Consider the following 22610-nt stretch of genomic DNA (forward strand, 5'->3'; position numbering starts at 1 on the left):
CCTGAAACCAGATTCTACGTTTATTCCAGTGAAAGAGCTCCAAGTCTGCCTTTTACAATCTCAGGGGCTTTTGGAATTCAGCCATTTTATCTCTTCTCCTTGATTCTCTATAAACAAAGCCATTCAACTTGTGACTTCCAGGAGCTAGTCAGAGAAACACCAGAAACATGTCCTCTGCTCCCTGATTTGTCCACTCAGTGATGGTAACACTAAAGAAACCTCATATCCTTTATTCCCTCCTAGAGGGTGGGCCCAGTCCCAGTTAGGAACAACCACTTCTTTTAGAATTTAAAAAAAACAAAACAAAACAAACAAACAAAAAAACCCAAGTGTCAGAAAGCTTGGTTTTAAAAATTAAATGACAAAAATCCTCAAACTGAGTTCAAAACAGGTATCAGCAGAGAAAGGAAAGTGGCTCATTTAAGTTAATCCTACATGTTAACACCAATTATAACTTTTTTTTTAAAGAAATGAAATATTGTGCTTCCCAACTTCCTGCCACACAACTGCTAATAACTCTGGCCCCACTCCCCCCAGAGGCGGTTACAAAACACCCCAACAACAGGCCTTGGAGGTGATCATAGGTCACCTGGAGGGGCAGAAGGGGCATCTGTGGGAATTTCCATTATGGGATTCTTGTGAAGAACGCTACTTGGGCCTGGCAACAGAACACAACTCCCCAGCAGGTGGCAAACCTAGGCCACTCCAACCCACAAACCCTGGGGTAATGTGAAAAACAGAGGCACAAAGGATTCCAAAGAATGGCTGACTCATCAGCAGGTGGAAGGCAGGATATGGAAGCCTGACTTTCAGGCTACCTACCCCATCTCAGCATGGTTTTCAGGGAAGAGTTCGGGCTCAGTCTAGTGCTTGGTCGGAGAAAGGAGAGGAGGGTAGGGGGGTGGCTGAGCTCACCCTGCCCTAAAGCAGGATCTAGTTGAGAGCTGCCTCACCCCTGCACAGTGACTTTCCAGGGGGCTTATGCCGGCCCCCCCTGCCCCAGGGATAGATGAGGGGCCGGCATCTTTAGAGCAGCCCATCATTCCCTCCAGGTTCCAGGGCCAGCCCACCCCGTTCTCTCTGATGGATCTTCTGGTGCTGTAATAGGTGCTGCTTCTGTACAAAACTCTTCTCACACTGTGCACAGCTGTAGGGCCGTTCACCTGTGTGGATGCGCTGATGCCGCACCAGGTCAGAAGGATGGCTGAAACTCTTGCCACAGTATCCACAGATAAGTGAGCTTCGGCTCTTCCTCCAAGGGATGTGGCCCGGTAGTGCCACCAGGCTATTGGGTGAGAACCTCTCCTGGACTCGCTGGCCCACGCTTGAGCCTTCCTGCAGGTGGCACCGCTGGTGGGTCACAAGGCTTGCCTTACAACTAAAACTTCTCAGACACTCTTCACACCGGTGCGGCTTCACCCTCTTGGCTTGAGGTTTGAGCTGGGGCCTGGGCCGTAGATTCTCCTCAGGCTCTGGATCCCCAAAGGACCCCCAACCAGGGTGGGTTCTCATATGAACAGTCAGCTGCTGCTTGTATCGGAAACTGACATCACACTCAGAGCACTCGTATGAACCAGTGGCTGGGGGGCTCCGAGGGTGGGCCAGACTCCTTTTTAACCTCATGCCCTGTCTGCACTCCTGACCTGATCGGGCTTGCCCACTAGCTTTCCGCTTCCGATGAAAGCTCAATGTTTTGGCATTACTTCGGTCTTGGTCACATTCTATAGCTTCTTCCAGTTTAGCCACCTCTGGGTCAGTCTCCAGAAGGATGGAGTTGCCCTGACCATCCCAGGTTGCAGCCTGCTCAGGGATTAGTAAAGCATGCTGTTCAACGCTACCAGAAAACTCTCCGGGCAAGTCTTCAGGGCTTTCTTGATGGTACTTCATCTCCTGTTTGATCATAACTCCATCTGCTGTACAGGAAAAGAAGAGGAGAAACAAACAAAAATGAAACTATAATACCCCTGAACTCTAAACAAAAAAAAAAGGTCTCTTAAAACAGCTTTGCCTTCAGAGTTCCAAATAAGTCATCTAAACAGCAAATGACTTAGGAAATGACTTATTACTCTTTACCTACAGAAGAGGCAGAGAAAACCAGTCTCAACACTTAAAACCACTAAAGCCACTTCTTAAAAATACATATTTGTCTGTCTTTTCTGTCATCACATTTCTATCTTTTAAGGTTCAATATAAATTACCTGGTTTTAAAGCTTCCTTCCTGATTTATATGGATGCATTCTGGTCTTTGACCTCTTATTCAAGCTCCCTTTATTCTATAGTCTTGAGAAGAGAAACATGGAAATACTTTTATACCACCTTTTCTGAAGTGTTAGTACAATAAGGCATTTTCAGGGTTTGGAGGAGAATTTGGTGTGACATCCTTCAAATGTAGAATTGCAAGAAATAGGGCAATAGCTGAAGCAAACAATAGCTTATTACAATGGTGTCTAAAGTAGGCTGCTATGGCAGAAGTCACTGAACCATATCAAAATGTAATTGGGGGCAGCTAGGTGGCGCAGTGAATAGAGCACCGGCCCTGGAGTCAGTAGTACCTGAGTTCAAATCTGGCCTCAGACACTTAACACTTACTAGCTGTGTGACCCTGGACAAGTCACTTAACCCTCATTGCCCCACCAAAAACCAAAACAAAAAAACAAAATGTAATTGGAAAATGTGTAACAAAATAAGTAAAATTAGAATAGATGTGGGGCCGGTGTCTTTAGAGCAGCCCATCAATATGGATCCCCCTCAAGGATCACTTCTAGTTTAGTCTGACATCACTACTCTAAGGGATCACAGAATGACCCAAAGGAGTAGGTGATCAAACAATCAGTGAGTGAAAAAGGATTACATCCTCCCCCCATCCCATCTTGATAGCCAATTAGTCAATCACAGACTGTTTCAAACAAAACTACGATACCTCTAATACACTCTCATTCAGTCCCCTTCCCACAGCCTTCTCAGGTGATACTAGGCCTGAGACCCCCAATAATGCAACTCAGGGGCACAGACAAATTTCTACTCCTCTCCTGTAGTCCTCATCTTCTGTCCCAAGTCATCATACCTGCAGAGGACTTAGGCGTAGCAGCTAATAACTAAAACCTACACATACTTCATTTTTCAATAGGAAAAGTAGCACAGGATAAGTTTTCTTTCCAAATCCATCCCTCTCCTTAACTTTCCTATTTCCATGTACCACCATCCTTCTAGTCTTATAGGTTCTCAATCTTCTTTCTTTATCCTTGACTCCTCACTTAATTCCAACCACTCTCTTCAAAGTTAGCAATGATCATTAATTGCCAAATCAGAGGGCCTTTTTTCAATCTTAATTCTTCTTGACCTTTCTAAAGCATTTGACACTGCTGACCACTCTCTCTTCCTGGATACCTAATCTCTTCTCTTTGGGTAATCCAGACATAGCTTTTTCTTAGTTCTCCTCCCAGCTGTCTAAACCTCCCTGTTCAGTCTTCTTTGCTATCTCAACATCCATTTCATGTCTCTTCTGTGGGTGTACTCTACTCTTCTCTCTATATATTCTCTCAGTTAATGGTTTTAACTATCATTTCTATGCAAAACTCTCCCAGTTTTACTTATCCAGCCCTAACATCTCTCCTCAGAACTTTAGTCTCACATCTGGGGCAAGTCATTTAATCTTTCAGTGCTTCAGTTTTTTCCATCTATAAAACAAGGGGGTTAGACTCATTGGCCTCTAAGGTCGCTTCCAAATCTAAATCCGATCCTGTGATCATGAACTACCCATTGGACACTTCCAACTGGATGCCCCATGGGCACCTCAAACTCAATATGTCCCAAAGAAAACTCATTGCTTTTGCCCCAAATTAACCTTTCTTCTGAACTTCCTTATTAATGATGAGGGTACCACCATCCCTGTATTCACCCAGGTTCTCAATCTTGGTGTTATCTTTGACTCCTCACTTACTTTCAGCTCATATATCCAATCAGTTGCCAGATCTTGTCATTTCTACCTCCTTTACATCTCTCCAATACAGACAGTTCTCGCTTTATGTAAATTCCCATTATGGAAATTTGACTTTATGTAAATAATCCTGAAAGAAATCTGCATTCCAAAAGAACATCTATGTTAACTTTACTACACAGTACTGTGCTCTTTCCATTTCTGCCCCTTGGCTCAGCACTCCAAAGCCCCTCACCCTGAAACCAAAAGAACAAAACACACAAACAAAAACTTCCAAGGGAAAATAGAATGGACACAAGGAAAGACTACCCCACCACTGACACCAATTGGGGCTTAGCCCGAGACCTCTGAAGCTGAGAAAGACTTCTGCCCCACTCTACCCATACACTTACATGTCTGGCCCATTTATCTGTCTTCCATTTGTCCTCCAACAGGTGCCATGTCTGTCCCTGGGCCTTAAATGTCACCTATCCTCTCCTGTCTGTCTTTGTCTGCTTCCCCCCATCCACACGTTCCTCCTCCTCCTCTCAATTCTCTGTCTCCAGCCTCCATGTGTCCTTAAACATGTGCTATGCCAACCCCCCTTCCATTGTGGGGGAGGGGGATATGCCCCACCCCTTCTGGCCACCCTCCCCCTCTTCCCCACATGCATGGGTACATTTGAATTATGTAAAAATCACTTTATGGAGAGGCAGCAAGGTGGCTGCAGTGGATAAAGCACCGACCCTGGATTTAGGAAGAACTGAGTTCAAATCCAGCCTCAGGCACTTGACACTTACTAACTGTGTGACCCTGGGCAAATCACTTAACCTTCATTGCCCCACCCCAACCCCCCAAAAAATCACTTTATGGAATGGTCCACTTATGTAAAGTGAGAATTATCTGTATACTTCTCTTTATTCAGAGAGCAACCACCTTAGTTCAGGGTCTCATCACCCAGACAATTATAATAGATTCCTAATTAGTTCCCCTGCCTCAAGTTTCCCCCCCTCTAATTTAACCTCCACACAGATTTATGAAAAAGCGATTTTCTGATTATATCACCCCCTGCTCCTTAATAAACTCTAGTGGTTCTCTATTATTTCATCTTTATCTCATCATCTCTTAATTTCTATTTTTTGTTTAATGTTTGTAATATATATAACTATTAGTAGAGTTGTATATCTATTTAATTTTAAAGTAAGTAAATATAGATGTTTTGGGGGTACAAGCATGAAATTTTTTTTATGGATGGTAGTATGAGAAAAAGTTTAGAGACTCCTGGCTTTTAATATCAGCACTTCCTCTAGATTATTCAGAGGAATCATAGAGTAAAGGGCTGTTGTTTTGTTTTTTGGGTTTTTTTGGTGAGGCAATTGGGGTTAAGTGACTTGCCCAGGGTCACACACCTAGTAAGTGTCAAGCGTCTGAGGCTGGATTTGAACTCAGGTCCTCCTGAATCCAGGGTCGGTGCTCTATCCACTACGCCACCTAGATGCCCCAGACTGATATTTTTTTAAATCAAGCCAGGCTGGACATAGTGATAAGAAAGAAAATGTGGTGAGAATGAATGATATAAATACATGCAGAGGAGCCAAATGAAGCTAGGAGGGAAAGGTGTGGTATAGTTATGGTGCCCAAGGTGTTGAGAGTCTGGATCTCATTCTTTTCCTAAGACTTGTGGGATACAACTTGAATATGGCTCTGGTAGGACCTTGTAGAAAAGAAAAAGAATAGACAAAAAGGGGTAGAGCAGGAGCACCACCTATGTAGAAGATATGTGAGGAAACTCAGGAACTTCAGAGAGTAAATATGAAGAGTATTTGAGTAAGACTCAATGAAGACAGAGGCAGATGTGATATTGCTACTGGAGTATACTATAAACTGCTTGGATTGAAGAAGTATTATTTGTTTGGGAATGGAAACACTCCCCCTTTCCCCCCAAAAAGATAAACTTACATAACACAAATCTGGCCTGAAGGCATTTGCTAGAGCTCTCTCTATAAAGCTGAAGTATTAGGTATGAATAAAAAGAAAGCCAGTTTAGAGTTGAAGGATATGCCTTCAAACTGGCTGACCTTATGTATTCTTTTGCAAGTCACTTATCCTTGCTGAACCTCAGTTTCTTCCTCTGTAAAACAAGGGGCTGGACTAGATGATTGATCCCAAGGTTTTTCTCCCACTTCATCAATGGGAATCAGAGTATTCCTGGGTGTCTTTATGGCTTCTGCTGCTACAGCAATCACACAGGTACATGAGAAATGTGAGAAGGTGAAAGCCACAGACAGATGGAGTCTGAAGCAATATGGCGAAACTGTGTTAACTGAGCTGACTCAAAATTTTCTATCCTTGGGAAGAATATCCAGAGACTAAGACTACCAAGTACTTACTGAATGGCCTGACAAAAGTCATTATGGCTAGTGAATGACAGGTTGTGTGAAATGGCTACTGATGCAACAGATGGTTTGGTCAACATAGGGCTCATTTTGTGTGAGATTTAAAGAATCTGCCTTAGCCTTTCCTTAAAAGGTAATAAGGGGGCTGCTTGAATGCTAGTGAAGGAAGGTATAAATCAAAGGCAAGCAGAGCATCCATATACAAGAGGTCAAGCAGGCACTGAATAACCTTTGTGTCATACCTTTCTAAACATGGTGCTTTCCAGAAAACCGGGAAACAATTTTTATAGTAGGTGTCTCTGATAAAAGCCTCATTTCTCATATAAAGAACTGAATCAAATTTATAAGAATATAAATCATTCCCCAGTTGATAAATGGTCAAAGTATATGAACAGGCAGTTTTCAGACAAAGAAATCAAAGTTATCTATAATCATACAAAAAAAGTTTTAAATATCTATTGATTAGAGAAATGCAAATCAAAACAACTCTGAGGTACCACCTCACACCTATAAGATTGGATAATACAACAGAAAAGGAAAATAACAAATGTTGAAGGGGATATGGAAAAACCGGGACAGTAGTACAATATTGCTGGAGTTGTAAACAAACCAACTATTCAGGAGAACAATTTGGAGTTAGGACCAAAGGGTCATAAAACCGTGCATATCCTTTGATCCAGCAGTAACACTAGTAAGTTTGTATCCCAAAGAGATTTTAAAAAGCAAGGGAGGAGGAAGGGACCTATTTGTACAAAAATATTTATAACAGCTCTTTTCATAGTGTCAAAGAATTGGGAATTGAGGGGATGCCCATCAATTGGGGAATGGCTGAACAAGTTGTGGTATATTATTGTAATAGAATATTACTGTGCTATAACAAACAATGAGCTGACTCATTTCAGAAAAACCTGGAAAAATATATATGAACTGATGCAAAGTGAAGTGACCTGAACCAGGAAGACAGTGTTAACATGGTTAACAGCAATACTGTATGATAATCAACTGTGAATGCTTAGATATTCTCAGCAATACAATGATCCAAGACAACCCCAAAGGACTCATGATGGAAAATGCCATCTACCTCCAGAGAAAGAACTAATAGAGTCTGAATGCAGATCAAAGTATACCATTTTTCATGTTCTGTATTTTTTTCAAGTTTTTTTTTCCTTCCTTATGGTCTGTTTACAACATGACTAATATGGTAATATATTTTGCACAATTGAACATGTATATCCTATACCAAATTGTTTACCAATTCAGGGAAGGAAGAGGTGAGAGAGAAAATTTGTAACTCAAATTTTTAAAAAAATGAAAGTTAAAATGGTCTTTACATGTAATTGGGAAAAAATGAAATATTGTTTTTAAAAACAAAATAAACATGGTGCTTTCTCTGAGATTATCTCCTATTTACACTATATTCGTCCCATATGAACTTAGCATTTTACAAGTTGTCTCTCCCAATAAACTGTGAGCTCCTTGTGATTGGGGACCATGTCATTGCCTTTCTTTGTATTCCCCACACTTAGCACAGTCCCTGTTACATGTTAATTGCTTCACAAATACTTGTTGACTGTTAACTGACCGACCAAAGTCAGATTACTGTATTGGAAAAAGCACTGTCAATGCAGTTCCCTTTTGACCCCAAATGATGTCACCTGCTATACAGTTGGTGATCTGGAACACTTCTGAATCTATCAATTTTTTAACTAAGCCTTATACTTTTATGACCAGCACTGTCCATGGTCCTTTGAATGAATTCAGAAGGAAAATAAAGTATGGTCCCTGCTCACAAGTTTATATTTATAATACCAATTAAGAGTTTACTAATAATAGAAGAAAATACCTCATCTAAAATCTGTCACAAAGTAGTCAAAGACTAGTTCCAGAGAAGTACAGGAAGGTAAGAGACTACTTTAAGTTACAGTAGAAAGTATCCTAAAGCCACTCACCTAGGTGGGGACCACCTGGACTCTCCCCAGCCAAATCCCCCAGTTCCTCTGTGCCAGATTCTTCTTCCTGGTGGGCCAGGATCTCAGGGTTGGAAATGGCACAGTCTAAAAACAAGAAAGGAAAAAAAAAGATACACTGAACATTTGGTTTGTAATTGTTGACACAAATTCCCAATGCTATACCTCAGCAGAACCATGGCAAAGCTATAACTATTTTATTTTCCCTTTCCTGGCTGCTTTTTTATAAACTCATAGATTATGTAATTGTATTGTTGTTCAGTTGTTCCCAGTTGTGTCCGACTCTTCATGATCCCTGTCAGGGTTTTCTTGGCAAAGACACTTAGGGTTTGTCTTTTTCTTCTCCAACTCTTTTTTTTTTTTTTGGTGGGGCAATGGGGGTTAAGTGACTTGCCCAGGGTCATACAGCTAGTAAGTGTCAAGTGTCTGAGGTCGGATTTGAACTCAGGTACTCCTGAATCCAGGGCCGGTGCTTTATCCACTGTGCTATCTAGCCACCCCTCCAACTCATTTTATAGATAAGGATTGCTTAAACTTATCTTGCCCACATTGTGAATGATCAAGTGTTTCAATTTTTGCATTTTTCAATTTTATACATTTTCTATTTCCCAGAGATCTTTGATATCTTAACAAGACAAAGTCTTACCTAAGCTAATCAATTCAATAAAAATTTATTAAATTGGTATTAAGGCACTATATTAGTTGCTGGGGATAAAAAGATACAGAATGACATAAGACTCTATTCTCAAGGAGTTTATAATCTAACAAGGCAGAAAAGACATTTATAACTATAGAAACTGGTTAAGTGCAAAAGAGAGGTCCAGCCATTATAGCAAAAACAATAAGTTGCAACAAAAAGAACAGCAGCCTTGAAATCAAAAGACCTGGGTTTGAGTGCTGGCTCTAACACTTAATAATTGTATGCCCCAAGGGTTAGGGTTAGAGTTAGTTTTACCCCTTTCATTTTACAGGTAAAAATATGTAGACCTGGTTTTAATGAGGAATTTAATGGTGATGTAAGACATTTTCCACCTAGAAAACAGAAGAGAATCTATAGTTTCACAGAAAAATTCTTTAGTCAAAAAGAACCTGTGATGGAGGTACTGGATAGTGAATTAACACCAAATATTCTGAAAAACTCAATTCTAAATTCTCCATGGAAAGGTAAGCTGGTTTACCTTTTGCCACACTCTACAACATTCTGACCATCTTCCTCCACTCATTTGGTGTGTACTAAGGAGGGAACACAAGTTCACTCTAAGAGCAAGTTAAAGTATAAATAAGTGATTCCACCACCCTGAGGATTGGATTTATGATCTCTAAGGTAATTTTCAATTCTAAATCTATGATACTATGAAGGGTTATGTGCTGTATTCCAAAGGTATGAAGTGTTATACGCTGTATTCCAAAGGTAAGAGTACTGTTTTATTTAGATCACTATTCTCCCAAGATACTACCACATCTTTCTTCTCATTTCATCCCCATAAAAACCCAGTGAGGTAAAAAAGATATTATTTACCTTGACAAATAAGGAAAGAATAGAAATGACTTGCCCAAAATCATAGTTACAGACTGAGTGATTAAACAAATCCAATTCTCCTGACTCCTAATTCAGTGTTCTTTCCATTTGATCATGCTTTTCTTATTAGCAAGGAAAATCAAGATCTACCCAGGTGATCAAAGATAGTAAATGCCAGAGGACCAGCACTGGGACTTTTAAATATCTTTGAAAATAAGAAGAAAAGGGAAGTTCCTATATTATGAATTGGCAACGGACATCATAAGGGCCCAATTACAATTTATAATTTGGGCCAAGGTCAGTAACTGTCCAAATCCAAAAGTCCAGAATAACTAAAATAATCCTAAAAAGGGAAACTCTCTTACCCAGTGAGACAAGGGTCTCAAAGTTGCTCTTCATCACATTCCTGTAAAGTTCTTTTTGCCAATCATCCAGGTTCTCCCATTCTTGCTCTGAGAAATAGACTCCATCATTTTCAAAAGTCCCAGGCACCTGAAATCACAAGGGTCACACACTGAGTTCCTCTTATCATGTTGGCACAGCATGACCCTTCAAGAAAAATGCAAGGAGTATACAAGGTCAAGCATGCCATCCCAAACCTCAGTTCCAGACCTAGAGAGATTACCTTGGGAACCTCGCCCTTGCTGCCCGGGGGGAGCCGCAGGATCCAGAAGTTCCTGTTTCTCAGAAGGTTCTCCATGTTCTCCAGCCGTCTCTGCAGCAGCCCATACTCCTGCACCAAGGTCCCCAACACAGCCCATTTGCCCTCCAACTGGTTCCCAAACTCTACTGCTGTCTTCTCATAATCAGCCAGTTTCTTCTCTGCTGTCCCAGTCCGCCCCTCCAGGGTCTGTAATCGGGCAGCCTGGGACTCCACCTTCTTCTCCACTGCCTGAATAGCTGCCACCACAGTCCAAAGGGAGATCTCTGTACTTTGTAGGTATGAATCTTTCTCGGAGGCCGGAGGCAGGAGTGAAGAGGAAGTTATAGGTGTAGAGCGTCGTTTTCCCTTGTTCTGAAGAATGAAAGATGTAATTATGATCACAGTTTGATTCAACAATGACAGTTTAAATATACAACAACATGAAAAGAACTGCCACATTTCAACATTGTTCAACAATGTCCTAGGTTAGGATCTGGGTTTTTTCCTAGTTTAAAAGCACCACCTAGATTTCACTGAACTTGCTTATTATTATACTTAGCATCATCCTACAAGTGGAGGAAACACTGTAGGAAAACTCAAAAGAAATATAACCAAATCATGATTTTCTGGGATTTTTTTCTTTCACTGGGGGCAGGGGAGGAAAGCAAAATAAAGAAACAAATTTAACCACCTCCAGGGAAGACTCAACAGTCAAAATCCCGCTAGAAGAAACATTTATTGTTTACTGCATGCTAAATTCTGTTCTAAGTGTCAGTCTGTTGGAAAACGCACATGATTAGGCGTCAAGAGAGTTAATTTCTAGTTCCTGATCTGAGACAGACTAGCTGCATGAATATTGATTTCCTCATCTGTCAAAGTCACAGTCAACAAATCTATAAGCATTTATTAAGCACCTACTATGTGCCAGGCACTAAGGACTGGGGATGCAATGACAAAAAGAAAAAAACAAAATGTAAGAGAGATGGGGAAGGGAAGAGAGGAAAAGGATACTAAGATTAGATTTTTTTTAAAAGGTCGATTCCAAAATGTGATGAGTCTACAGCAAGGCTGCCAACATAAGCAAAATTTAAGTGCTGCTTGGCTACCCTCGCATGTCCTGCCATATGACTCCCATTCACTTTTGTCTTCCAGTCTTAGGGACAGGCAATTCATGAAATAGAAACAGATAATATTCCTTGTCCCATGTTTATCTGCTATTACAATATTTCCTGCTACCAAGTCCTATCAATTTTTCCATCCTTGATATGTACTGTAAGTTGTCTTTCCGGCACTGGTGATGGGTCCGTGTCAGACTCCCAGGTGGTTGACTGACAGCATGGATCTATCAGTCAGTTCCCCAGGGTCAGAGATACAGTCTGGAACTGTACAAAACAGGATTAAATCAACTGGCCCATGTGGAGAGTTTTAAGACCATAAACATGGCCTCATTAACAATATGCCCTAAACCAACTGAGTTAAACCTGGATATCCGCCCTGTCCACCTGTCTCATCCCCAGCTGGCAAAAAACAATGTCAGATCTTCAAATATCCAAAAATGGTCAAAAGGGAAAACAACAAATAAAATCCACATACGAGATGCTTACACCCCCCACCCCCATGTCTATTTGCCTGTAATTTTAACTTTATAAAGTAAGGACCATGGTCACTCAATAAATATGTAAACAGCAGAAATGTAGAGGGGAAGGAGGATAAAGAGAAACAAACAAATACACAAACAAAATCTACACATCTTTGTTGATACTGCTGCATGGATTATTTGGCAAATCCAAGGCAGACGAGACATGAGAAGGGTTCTTTCTAAACATTATCTATATGATTTTTAGGTTGTCAGTTTCCCAAATTCCTAGACCCTATGCTTTCAGTGAATTTATTATTTAGAAGTTCCTTTTCCAGGGGCAGCCAGGTGGCACAGTGGATAGAGCACCAGCCCTGGAGTCAGGAGGACCTGGGTTCAAATCCCAGCCTCAGACACTTAACACTTACTAGCTGTGTGACCCTGGGCAAGTCACTTAATCCCAATTGCCTCACCAAAAAAAATAAAAGTTCCTTTTCCACCACTGATTTTCTCCAGTACCTAATATAATACGCAATATCACTCTCTAGTGTTTTGAAACACTGCCATTAGACAGGTCCACTTCCACTTTAGAAAGCAGACCTCAAAATACATAACAATGGATACTATAAAAATACTTGGTCAAACAGTTTTTAAAAGAAATGAGGGGCAGCTAGGTGGTGTAGTGGATAAAGCACCGGCTCTGGATTCAGGAGGACCTGAGTTCAAATCTGGCCTCAGTGTCTCCTTGACACTTACTACCTGTGTAACCCTGGGCAAGTCACTTAACCCTCATTGCCCCACCAAAAAAAAAGAACTGAGAACTATTAACAGTAGTATGAAAGGCTGCTCCAAGTCACTGATATTCAGAGAAATGAAAATCAAAACAACTGGGAAGTTTCATCTCATATCCAGAAAATTAACAAACATAACAAAAGATGGAAAGAGTCCCTGTATGAAGAGCTTTGAAAAGAAAGACATATTAATACTACTGGTGGAGCTATGTATTGGTTCAGTTATGTATTGGTCCAAACATTCTGGAAAGCAATTTGAAATTATGCTAAAAAACCCCAAAAAACAAAAAACAACCCACAACTAGAAATATACTCAATGGATATCCAAGAAAGTTAAGTGTCAGCTATACCAAAATATTAATGGCAGCACTTTTTGTGGTAGCAAAGAACTGGAAACTAAGTAGCTACTTGTAAATTAGGAAAGAGCTAAAGAAATAGTGTTATATTAGTATAATGGAGTATTATGCCACACAAAAACAATGGATATGAAAAATTCAGAGAAGCCTGGGAAGATTTAAACAATGACTACAACAATGTAAAAGTAAATAACAACAACAAGAAGAAGAAGAAGAAGAAGAAAGAAACTGAACACTAGAACTATGAACAGCAAAGCTATCCCTGGAGAAAAAAAAATGAGAAAATACATCTCTTCCTTTTTTGCAGAGCTGGGGGACTATGAGTGGTAGAAAGCTATAGATACTGTAAAACTATTAATGTGTTTGTTTTGCTGAACTGCTTTTCCTTTCTTATTCTGTCTGTCTTCCTCTCTCTCTCTCTCATACACACACACCCCAAGGATATGTGAGTAGAGAGGGATATATGCCAAAATGAAGCTAATGTAAAAACTGAAGGTTTCACTCTGGCTAAGGCATTCTGACAGAGCAGGGAAAGGGAAAGAGCACCTACTATGTTCCAGGCACTGTGAAAAGCACTTTACAAATATTACCTCATTTGATCCTCGTAACAACCCTGGGATAGGTGCAGTTATCATGTCCCTTTTAATGGAAGTTAAGTGATTTGCTCACTGTTAGACAGCTAGTTATTATGAGGTGAGATCTGAACTCAGGTCTCCTTGACTTGAAGCCCAGCATTCCATCCACTGTGACACCTGGCTGCCTATCAACATATGATACCTTTGTGTTTCCATTACCTAGGATACTGTTTTGTTCATATGTGGAGCTCAAATGTTTTTTGTTGAGTATCAAATATGAGTAAAACAATGTCCTAGGTAATGGAAACACAAATAGGCATCAAAGGATCACTTCCCCACAGGGTTTACAGGGAGGAAGAAGAGATGACCAAGGCAACAAGGCAATATATGTTAAGCAGGTCTTCTGTCTACATCACATCTTCCTTTTCTGTCTTTGTTGTGATTTTGCTCCAGTCAACCATCACTACTCTCATGCATCTTCAGTTTTTACCTGTGTTGGCTTCTTCTCCTTGGCCTACAAACAAGTTATTATCCATCCTTTAAAAAAAATCCTCTTTTCTTGAACTTGATATTGCTTTAAGCTGCCATCTTTTCTTCTTAGAGGCAGCAAGGTCATGTAGCAGATACAGCACTGGGCCTGGAGTCCAGAAAACTGGAGTTCATAACTGACTTAAGACTCTTACTAGCTCTGTGACCCTGGCTGGGCAAGTCACTGTACCTGTTTGCCTCACTTTCCCCAACTGTAAAATGTGGATAATAACTGTGCCTACCTCCCCAGGTTGCTACAAGGATCAAATGAGCTATTTGTACAGCAGTACCTGGCACACAGTAGGTACTTAATAAATGCTTTTTTTCCCTTCCTCCTTCACTGCTAAATTTTTCTCACCTTCCTTTGAAACAATCAACTCCTCAGTCTCTTGAAATTTGGCCTCCATCTCTACCACTCTACTAACATTATGCTTCCTCTGAGATGTCTAAGTGTTTTATCATCAAATCCAACAGCCTTCCTTTTGATTTATTTGAAAGTGCTCCCCTGGTGTCCTTCACAGACCTCCTCTTTCTACTCCCAAGGTTTTGTTCTCAATCCTCTTCACTTTCAACATTCTCTCCCAACGTTATCTAACCCGCAGTCAATAAATGGTCATATCAATGTAGATAAGCCCATTCAAAGTATTACCAGCAGTCTCACCAATTACCTCAAATTTAACAAATCTAAAACTGAATTACCACATCTCCCACAAACCTACTCCCCCTTTGATTAAGGTTATTTATGTGGTTACTACCAAGGATTAGAAAATTCCTACTTTTAAACAAAGCAGCACCAATTCCCCACTTCCACAAGGCTAGGCAGTCTCGTATAACAGTTTTTCTCAGGTTGTAGTATCACTTATTTGGCGATTAAACAGAAATGAATGCTTGGAATTCTCAACTGCTGTCTTAGTTATGCAGACCTTATATTGTTATGTAAGCAAAAGGCTTCCGAAATTGAACTGGTGAACTCCACAAGTCAGGGATCCTGCTATACTTCATACCCTACCAAGGTTACAGTGGTCTTAGTAGAACATTTCCAAACTGTGTTATCAAGGGATGTGAGTTCTGTAATAATTTTTTTATCATAAAATATTTTATTATTTTCTAGTTACATGTAGAGATCATTTTCAATGTTTGTTTTTTTAAATCAACATTTGTTTTTATAAGATTTCTAGTTCCAAATTGTTCTCCCTCCCTTCCTTCCCTTCCTCTCCCCACGACAGCAAACAATAAGTTATATATGTACAATCACATTACACAAATTTCTGCATATAATAACATTTTGATAATTTCCATTCCTAAGATATAAAATATTTAATGTACCAAAACCACTTGTTCTGTATGCATGTATGCTTATTTCTTCCAAAATTTCCAGCCCCTTCCCTTTTTACCCCTGGGGGGAGATGCACCATTCTCCTTGTACCAGCATTTATGGGTTCCATTAAGCACAAGTATTCTATGTCTAAATAAGTTTGGGAAGCATTGGTCGAATGGGAGTAAGTACTCAATAAATGTCTGTTGATATTGATTTGATTTCACCTTTGGAAATGCACTTACCTCCTTTTAGGACAATAAAAATGAACCTACTTAACAGATCATCAAGCTCCACCATTCACTCATAGTGGAATGAAGAGCAGAAAAATTCCAACATGATTAATCAATCAATAAGCATTTATTAGGAACTATTATATATCAGACACCATTCTAGGTGCTAGGGATATAATACAAATAAAACAATTTTTATTTTCAGAACATCAATTCCTGAAGTCCTTCTCTAGGTTCACATATCCAAAATTTAAAGTAATCTTCCATGAAATCTTTCAACCAATGTTTGACTTCACCTATGAACGTAATTATTTTCAAATTTCCATTATAGATATTATTATACCTCTTATCTCTCCTAGACTATAAGCTCTTTGGAAGACAGGGGATGAGTAATTTTTCATCATTTATCACCTGCAACTAGCAATTCAAATTATATGACACTTTAGAGTTTATAAAACATTCTCCTTAAAACAACTTTGTGGGGGAACAAAAGACAACTTTGTGGGCAGCTAGGTGTCGAAATGGATAAAGCACCAGCCCTTATTCAGGAGGACCTGAGTTCAAATTCAGCCTCAAACACTTGACACTAGCTGTGTGATCCTGGGCAAGTCACTTAACCCCCATTGCCCCGAAGGGCACCCCCCCAAAAAAAAAGATTTAAAAAACTTTGTGAGCTAAAAATTTAGGTCCTCTGATTCCAAGAACAGTACTAGGTACAATAATAAACATTTGTTGAACTGATCTAAATTGCACTTTATGTCAAAACTCCCACAGTTTTTGTCAACAAATTGGTATACATTATACTGAAAGTAAATCACATTCCAACCAAGATCCCAGTCATAACCTCCCCCAGAGAAAAATAACAGGACCACCCACTGCCAAAAGTATAAGAATGGCCTTAAATTTTATACCAAATGCTAAAGCCAAAAGAAAGTTGAAAGATCACCAAACCGAATTCTCACATTTTTACTCAAGGGGTAAACTGAGGTTTTAGGAGATGAAGGGATTTACTCTAGTAAATCCATGGTATGGCAGAACTGGATTTGGGAGAACTCTACAGGTAACGAGACAACAAACAGCAGGTTTCCAGGGAAGTCCTGCCTAAAAGTGACACTAACTCTGACAGGGAGATATGGGGCTACAGTGTAATGTGCTAAAAAAAGACTTGGTCACTTACCAGCCATAAGGCTGTGAGTTATCAATCAACCAACATTTCTTTAAGCACTTGTTAAGTGCTGGGCACTGTGCTAAGCTCTGAGGATACAAAGACAAAAATGAAACCGGCCCAGTTTAGGAAGCCTCATCTTCCTGAGTTCAAATCTGGCCTCAGACACTTACTAGCCCTGTGACCCAAGTCACTTCACTCTGCCTCAGTTTCTTCATCTGTAAAATAAGGGGCAGAAGGAAATGGCAAACTAGTCCCGTATCTCTGCCAAGAAAAGCCCAGATGGGGTCACAGAGTCGGACGTGACTGGACAACAGAATGGGGACAGCGACAGTTGGGACCACTCATCCCAGAGTCGTGGACAAGTGTTTTGCATACTATACGAACACGGATCAGGACTATCGACGTTATGGTTGGATCGGTCGGTCAATTAGCATTTACAGAGCACCTGCCGGGCACCGTGCACAGGACAAACGAAGGCAAAGACGCCCTAGGGTGGCGGTAGAGTAAGACGGAGAGGAGAGACATGGGGCCAAGCTTAGACAAACGAGACAGTCCTGGCACAGCCCCAATACGAGTATCTCCCCAGTGTTTGAACAACACGCGTAAATTAAAAGCCTACCGAATGCCGGCGGGCACCAGGTCAAGGAAGACACTCCCCCAGGACCCGGGAGAGACCTCCAGAAAACAGCCTGGGGGCGGATCACACTCAACACACACACCCTAGGAACAACCACCTGGGGAAATCAGCGCCGGATTTGGAGTCCGGGGCCCTGGGTTCAAATTCCGTCGGGGCTACGGGCTATCTAAACAAACAAGACAGAGCGCTTGACTGACAGCCCTTAAAGCGCCGCGCAAACGGGGGCTCTCGGCTGTGACCTTCCCTTCCTTCCTCCCTCGGTCTCAGTTTCTTCATCTGTAAAGAGAGGAGATGGGACCAGGCGATGTTCGCAGCCCAGGGAGGGGGTTGTGGCCAGCTTCCCGGGGTACCGGAGCGCAGCCCCAGTGCCGTCGGGCCGGAAGCAGAGCGCAGTTTCCCCGGGGGCTGCCTCCCTCTTGGGGGCGGCGCTCTTCTACCAAGCCTGTCTTCGCTCCGCACCCGGCGCCTCAGGTCAGGCCTCCGGGTGCCCCCGGGCCCGCCTCCGTCTACCCCTCTGTGGGCCGGCTCCTCGGCCCGCCCGCAGAACCTCACCGGAGGAGGAACCGCCTCGGCCATGGCTCCCCGCCGTCGTCCTCACACAGCCAGGCCGCGAGCCAGGCCGAACTGCCGTCGGTTAGTCCGGACCCCCAGAGGAGCGGCAACCGCCGCCACCGCCGCCACCGCCGCCACCGCCGCCGCCGCCGTGTTGATACAAACTGCATCCTGGGAGCAACGACCCGCCCCGCCCGCCTACCCTGCCAAGAGTAGCCTCCGGCTCAGCAGCCGGGTCGCGGAACGAAGCACGGCGCCTCCAGCGGGCCGGGAGGAGGGAGAGCAGCCGGAGCGTCCCGCGCGTGCGCAGAGCCAAGACCCGAGCCAGGGGCAGAGGCCATTTTCCTTTTTTAACCCGTTTTCTCGCTTTCGAAAGCAAATCATTTGCTTGTCAGAGGCTTTACATTTTGAAGATTTCTGGTTTCTTTCATTCATTCTTCAACAGTCATTTTAAGTGCCTATGTGCAAAGCACATGTATGCAAAGCAGTGTTAGTTTCACGGGGAGATACAAAGATAATTTGAAAGATAAATAAAATGAACAAACAACATAATTAAATTTCTTTCCCATGTCGTCTGTCAGGAGAGGGAAGACGTGTGCTGAATGTCCCAAAAGTCTTACTGAAGTTTTAAATAGCTAAGTCTTCACACTGCACCAAGACTTTGGGAACCCTCTTGTTTATCTATGCAGTCTTATTATACTATTACTATAGTACGTAGTCATATATAACTATACCATAATTATAAGGTAGACTCGAAGAAAATAATGATCAGGGACTGGTAGTAGTAATAATAATGATGATGGGGCGGCTAAGTGGCGCAGTGGATAAAGCACCGGCCCTGGATTCAGGAGGACCTGACTCAAATCCGGCCTCAGACACTTGACACTTACTAGCTGTGTGACCCTGGGCAAGTCACTTAAACCCCATTGCCCTGCAAAAAAAAAATAATGATGATGATGATCCCCGAACATGATATCAGTTTTGGTTTTTGAAGCGCTTTAAATTGCTTATCCCATCTAGAATACAGTATGGGATCAGAGAAAGGAAATACCTTTTCCAAGTCACGGAGGGCTGCATAGAGGAAGGATTGGCATTTAAGCTTCGCCTTGTAAAATGTCTACCAGTTCAACAGAGGGGTTTGAGGTTGGGCATCCCAAAGACAGAATGATGAAAGCCCAGGTCCAGAGGCCCAAATCCTGAGTGTGTCAGGAAACCGAGAGTATGGTCATGGCTTAGTTTTGCTTCTCAGTGTTGTTGTTTTTGCATATATGGAAAGAGAGAGAAGAAACTGTGTACTCTAATGTGGCTGAAGCATGGTGCACGTGGAGAAGGGTGGAGGGTGGAGAGAGACAATGACAAGATCATAGATTTAGAGCCGGAAGGGACCTTAGTGAACCTTTGGGGGGGTGGGGGTGGCGGAGGACCTTGAGTGACAATGTAATGAGTTTGGGTATTCTGGAAAGGCAGTTAGAGGGCTCTGAAAAGAAGTAGGCCAAATGGCCAGATCTTCAGCTATGGAAGACTCATCTTGTTGCAGCATGAAAGTTGGAGGAGAGGCAGAGAAACCTGAAAGAGGAAATTAGGGTTTTGCAAGGTGGCACTGCAGATATAAACAAAGGCACAAATTAATTTTAAACCCATGTTCTTCCAGGCCTCTTTGTTTAAAAAAAATTTTTTTTCAATTGTCAAGTATTTATTTTTTTCTCCCTCTTGCCCCCTTCATGCCTCCACTGAAAAGAAGAAAAAAATCCAAACCCCTTGCAACAAACATGCGTAGTTGAGCAAGGCAAATTCCCATATTGGCTATATCCAAATGTGTGTATCATTCTGCCTGAGAGGTCTATGACCTCTCTATCTCCTGATGTTTCTGTCGTCATCATGGGCCTTTTGGAATCTTGGCTAATCATTGCATAAAACATCAACTATTGGTATTATTCTAGCTGTCCAAATACATGCCTCAGCTTGTACTTTTGTGACTTTTTTTCCCCCTTTGGAAAAAATTTTTGGTGGGATGGGTCTGGGGAATTGTAATGTTGGAAGAAGGGAGAAGAGAACAAAATGATGAGAGCTATTTCCATTCTTCAAACTATTTTTAACTAATCGAATGTTTTCCACTTCAAGAACAATTATACTATATAGGCCTATTGAAATGATATATTTAAGAAAAATTAAACTGAGGTTTCAGTTTGAAGGTAAGGTTATTAATAACATCATTGGGAATTCAAAAAGTAAATACCTGAACTTCCTACCTAATGTCGTGAATTTCAAATAAGAGAGATACTATATGCAAGGTGTCTTAGCCTAGAATCCAAGGATCCATGGATAGATTTCAGGGGGTCTGAGAACTTGGATGGGAAGAAAAAATACATCTTTATTTTCATTAATTTCTAATTAAAAGAATTTGGTTGTTGTTTAGTTGTTTTTCAGTCATGTTCAACTCATCATGACCCCATGGGGTTTTCTTCGCAGAAATGTTGGAGTGGTTTGCCATTTCCTTCTCTGGCTCATTTTACAGATGAGGAAACTGAGGCAAATAGTGTTAAGTGACTTGTCCAGGGTCACACAATAAGTGTCTGAGTCCAGATTTGAACTCAGGAAGATGAGTCTTCCTGACTGTCCACTGTGCCATGTCCTTCTGTTTAATTATGGCAACAAACATTATTCAGAGAAAGGGTCCATAGGCTTCACCAGGCTACCAAAGGGATCTATGACATAAGAAAGGTTAAGAATCCCAGATCTATGTAAACTGCTCTGCAAACTTTAAAGCAGCATTCCTATATTAACTATTATTAGTATGAGTACTAAGAAACCAGCAAGGCAAGTTGCTAGGTGGCTCAGTGCATAGAGGCCTTGGGCCTGGAGTCAGGAAGATCTGAGTTCAAATGTGACCTCCAGCACTTACACAGCCTTATGACTGAGGTAAGTCATTTAACCTGTGTGTCTGAGTTTCCTCAACTATAAAGTGAGACTCATACCTCACAGAGGGGTTGTTGTGAAATAATGTCCCACTTAGCATTGGGACATAGTAAGTTCTTAATAAATTCTTTTCCCCCTTCCTGTCCCTTCCCCATACCCACCCCATATCCAAGTCTAATAAAGAAAGCCAAGCCTTGCCTTCCATCTTGGGAACATGTGTGCTTAATCCCCCAGCTCTCTCATTCAGAGAGACTACAAGACTAAGAGGGTGTGGCTGGTGCCAGGGGCAGGATAATGGACCTGGTTCAATGAAACTGCTCCCTCAGAGTTATTTCCCCTTCCTTACAACACTAAACCACAAAGAATATGACCTAGCCAACTGCCCCTTCTCTCCTGTACTGAAGAGAGTAGGGGGGCAGAGGAAGTTGTTCTGTGCAGCCTCTGGTTATGGTATTTCTAATGGATTATTCTAGACATACTCCTAGTTCCCCTTCCCTAGCTCTTTCAGTTAGTCCCTTCTGGATATTGGATACCTCCCTATAGATCAAGTAAGTTAGGGAGCCAGCCTTTTTTTTGAGTTGTTATTTGTGTGGTGGAAGTTGGGAGAATAGGACTATGGAACCAGAGGAAGGGCTATGCATTTAGTTCTCATTTCTCTCTCATCTAGAATGAGGAGAATTGCAGCTGAGCAATGGGGGAGACTCTCCCTGGGAATTTACAAAGCTGGTGGTTCTGGTGGAGACTGAATTCTAAGGCAGGCTATTAGGTGATAAGCAAGAGAAATAAATAAAAAGAAATAGAGAGTGGTCTATAAACTGAACCTTTGTTCCCTTAGACTGTGTATGTGTGTATGGATGTGTGTGTGTCTGTGCATTTCTATATAAACGTTGTCTAGACAAAGTGATGTGCTGGTAAATGATTACCAATCAGCTCCATGGAAAAAAATGTAGTTATGACACACTTTAAAGTATAATATACATTATTAACATTTTCTCCTCACCTCTGTTAAGCCAAGGCAAACAACAAAACAATAAACTGAGCCCTAATTTTGTAGTTTTCGCCAATTTCCAAGGTGTAAATGCCTAGCTCCAGCATACTGCTGTATATATGTGTGTGTGTGTGTGTGTGTGTGTGTGTGTGTGTATGTGTGTATATGTAATATGTAGATATGGGTATGTGTAGATGTATAATATGCACATGTGTGTGACCTGGTATATGTGTGTGTGCTTCCAGCCCAGCCTTCAGAGCCATCACTGGGGAAACAAATCCTATGAAGGGAGCAGCTCTACCCACCTACCACCAACCAATGTCCACACACAAGACAAGGCAAGCCAGCCTAGATGAAGCAGCCCGACACCTCGAGGGAGAAACAGGAGGCAGCCTGGGCAAGGCAAGGCAAACTACCCCCACCCCCATTTCCCCTCTGACTTTGATGGAAATAGCCCAAGACACTGAGCTCAAGGTGCTTTGCCACTGCACACTAAGGGCATTTCCATTTGATTTGCATTGTCTCCCCAGTTAG

At 41.7% G+C, this 22610-nt stretch overlaps 1 protein-coding gene across 2 annotated transcripts; it reads right to left on the minus strand.

The window, feature by feature from the left end:
• Window positions 1–214: 214 nt before the first annotated feature.
• ZNF212 (zinc finger protein 212) lies at window positions 215–18308 on the minus strand. Of its 2 annotated transcripts, none has more exons than XM_043968151.1 (5): window positions 18173–18308; window positions 10424–10813; window positions 10164–10290; window positions 8262–8366; window positions 215–1913 (listed from the first exon to the last, which is right to left on the minus strand). In XM_043968151.1, the coding sequence occupies exons 1-5, from the start codon at window positions 18194–18196 to the stop codon at window positions 1027–1029; spliced, it is 1533 nt and encodes a 510-aa protein (XP_043824086.1). In that variant the 5' UTR covers window positions 18197–18308; the 3' UTR covers window positions 215–1026. The 2 variants fall into 2 exon arrangements, with proteins under 2 accessions (XP_043824086.1, XP_043824087.1); XM_043968152.1 differs by having other exon boundaries at window positions 215–1910; window positions 18173–18296.
• Window positions 18309–22610: the final 4302 nt, after the last annotated feature.

The sequence above is a fragment of the Dromiciops gliroides genome, chromosome 5 (assembly GCF_019393635.1).
Source record: "Dromiciops gliroides isolate mDroGli1 chromosome 5, mDroGli1.pri, whole genome shotgun sequence".
Taxonomy (NCBI): Eukaryota; Metazoa; Chordata; class Mammalia; order Microbiotheria; family Microbiotheriidae; genus Dromiciops; species Dromiciops gliroides.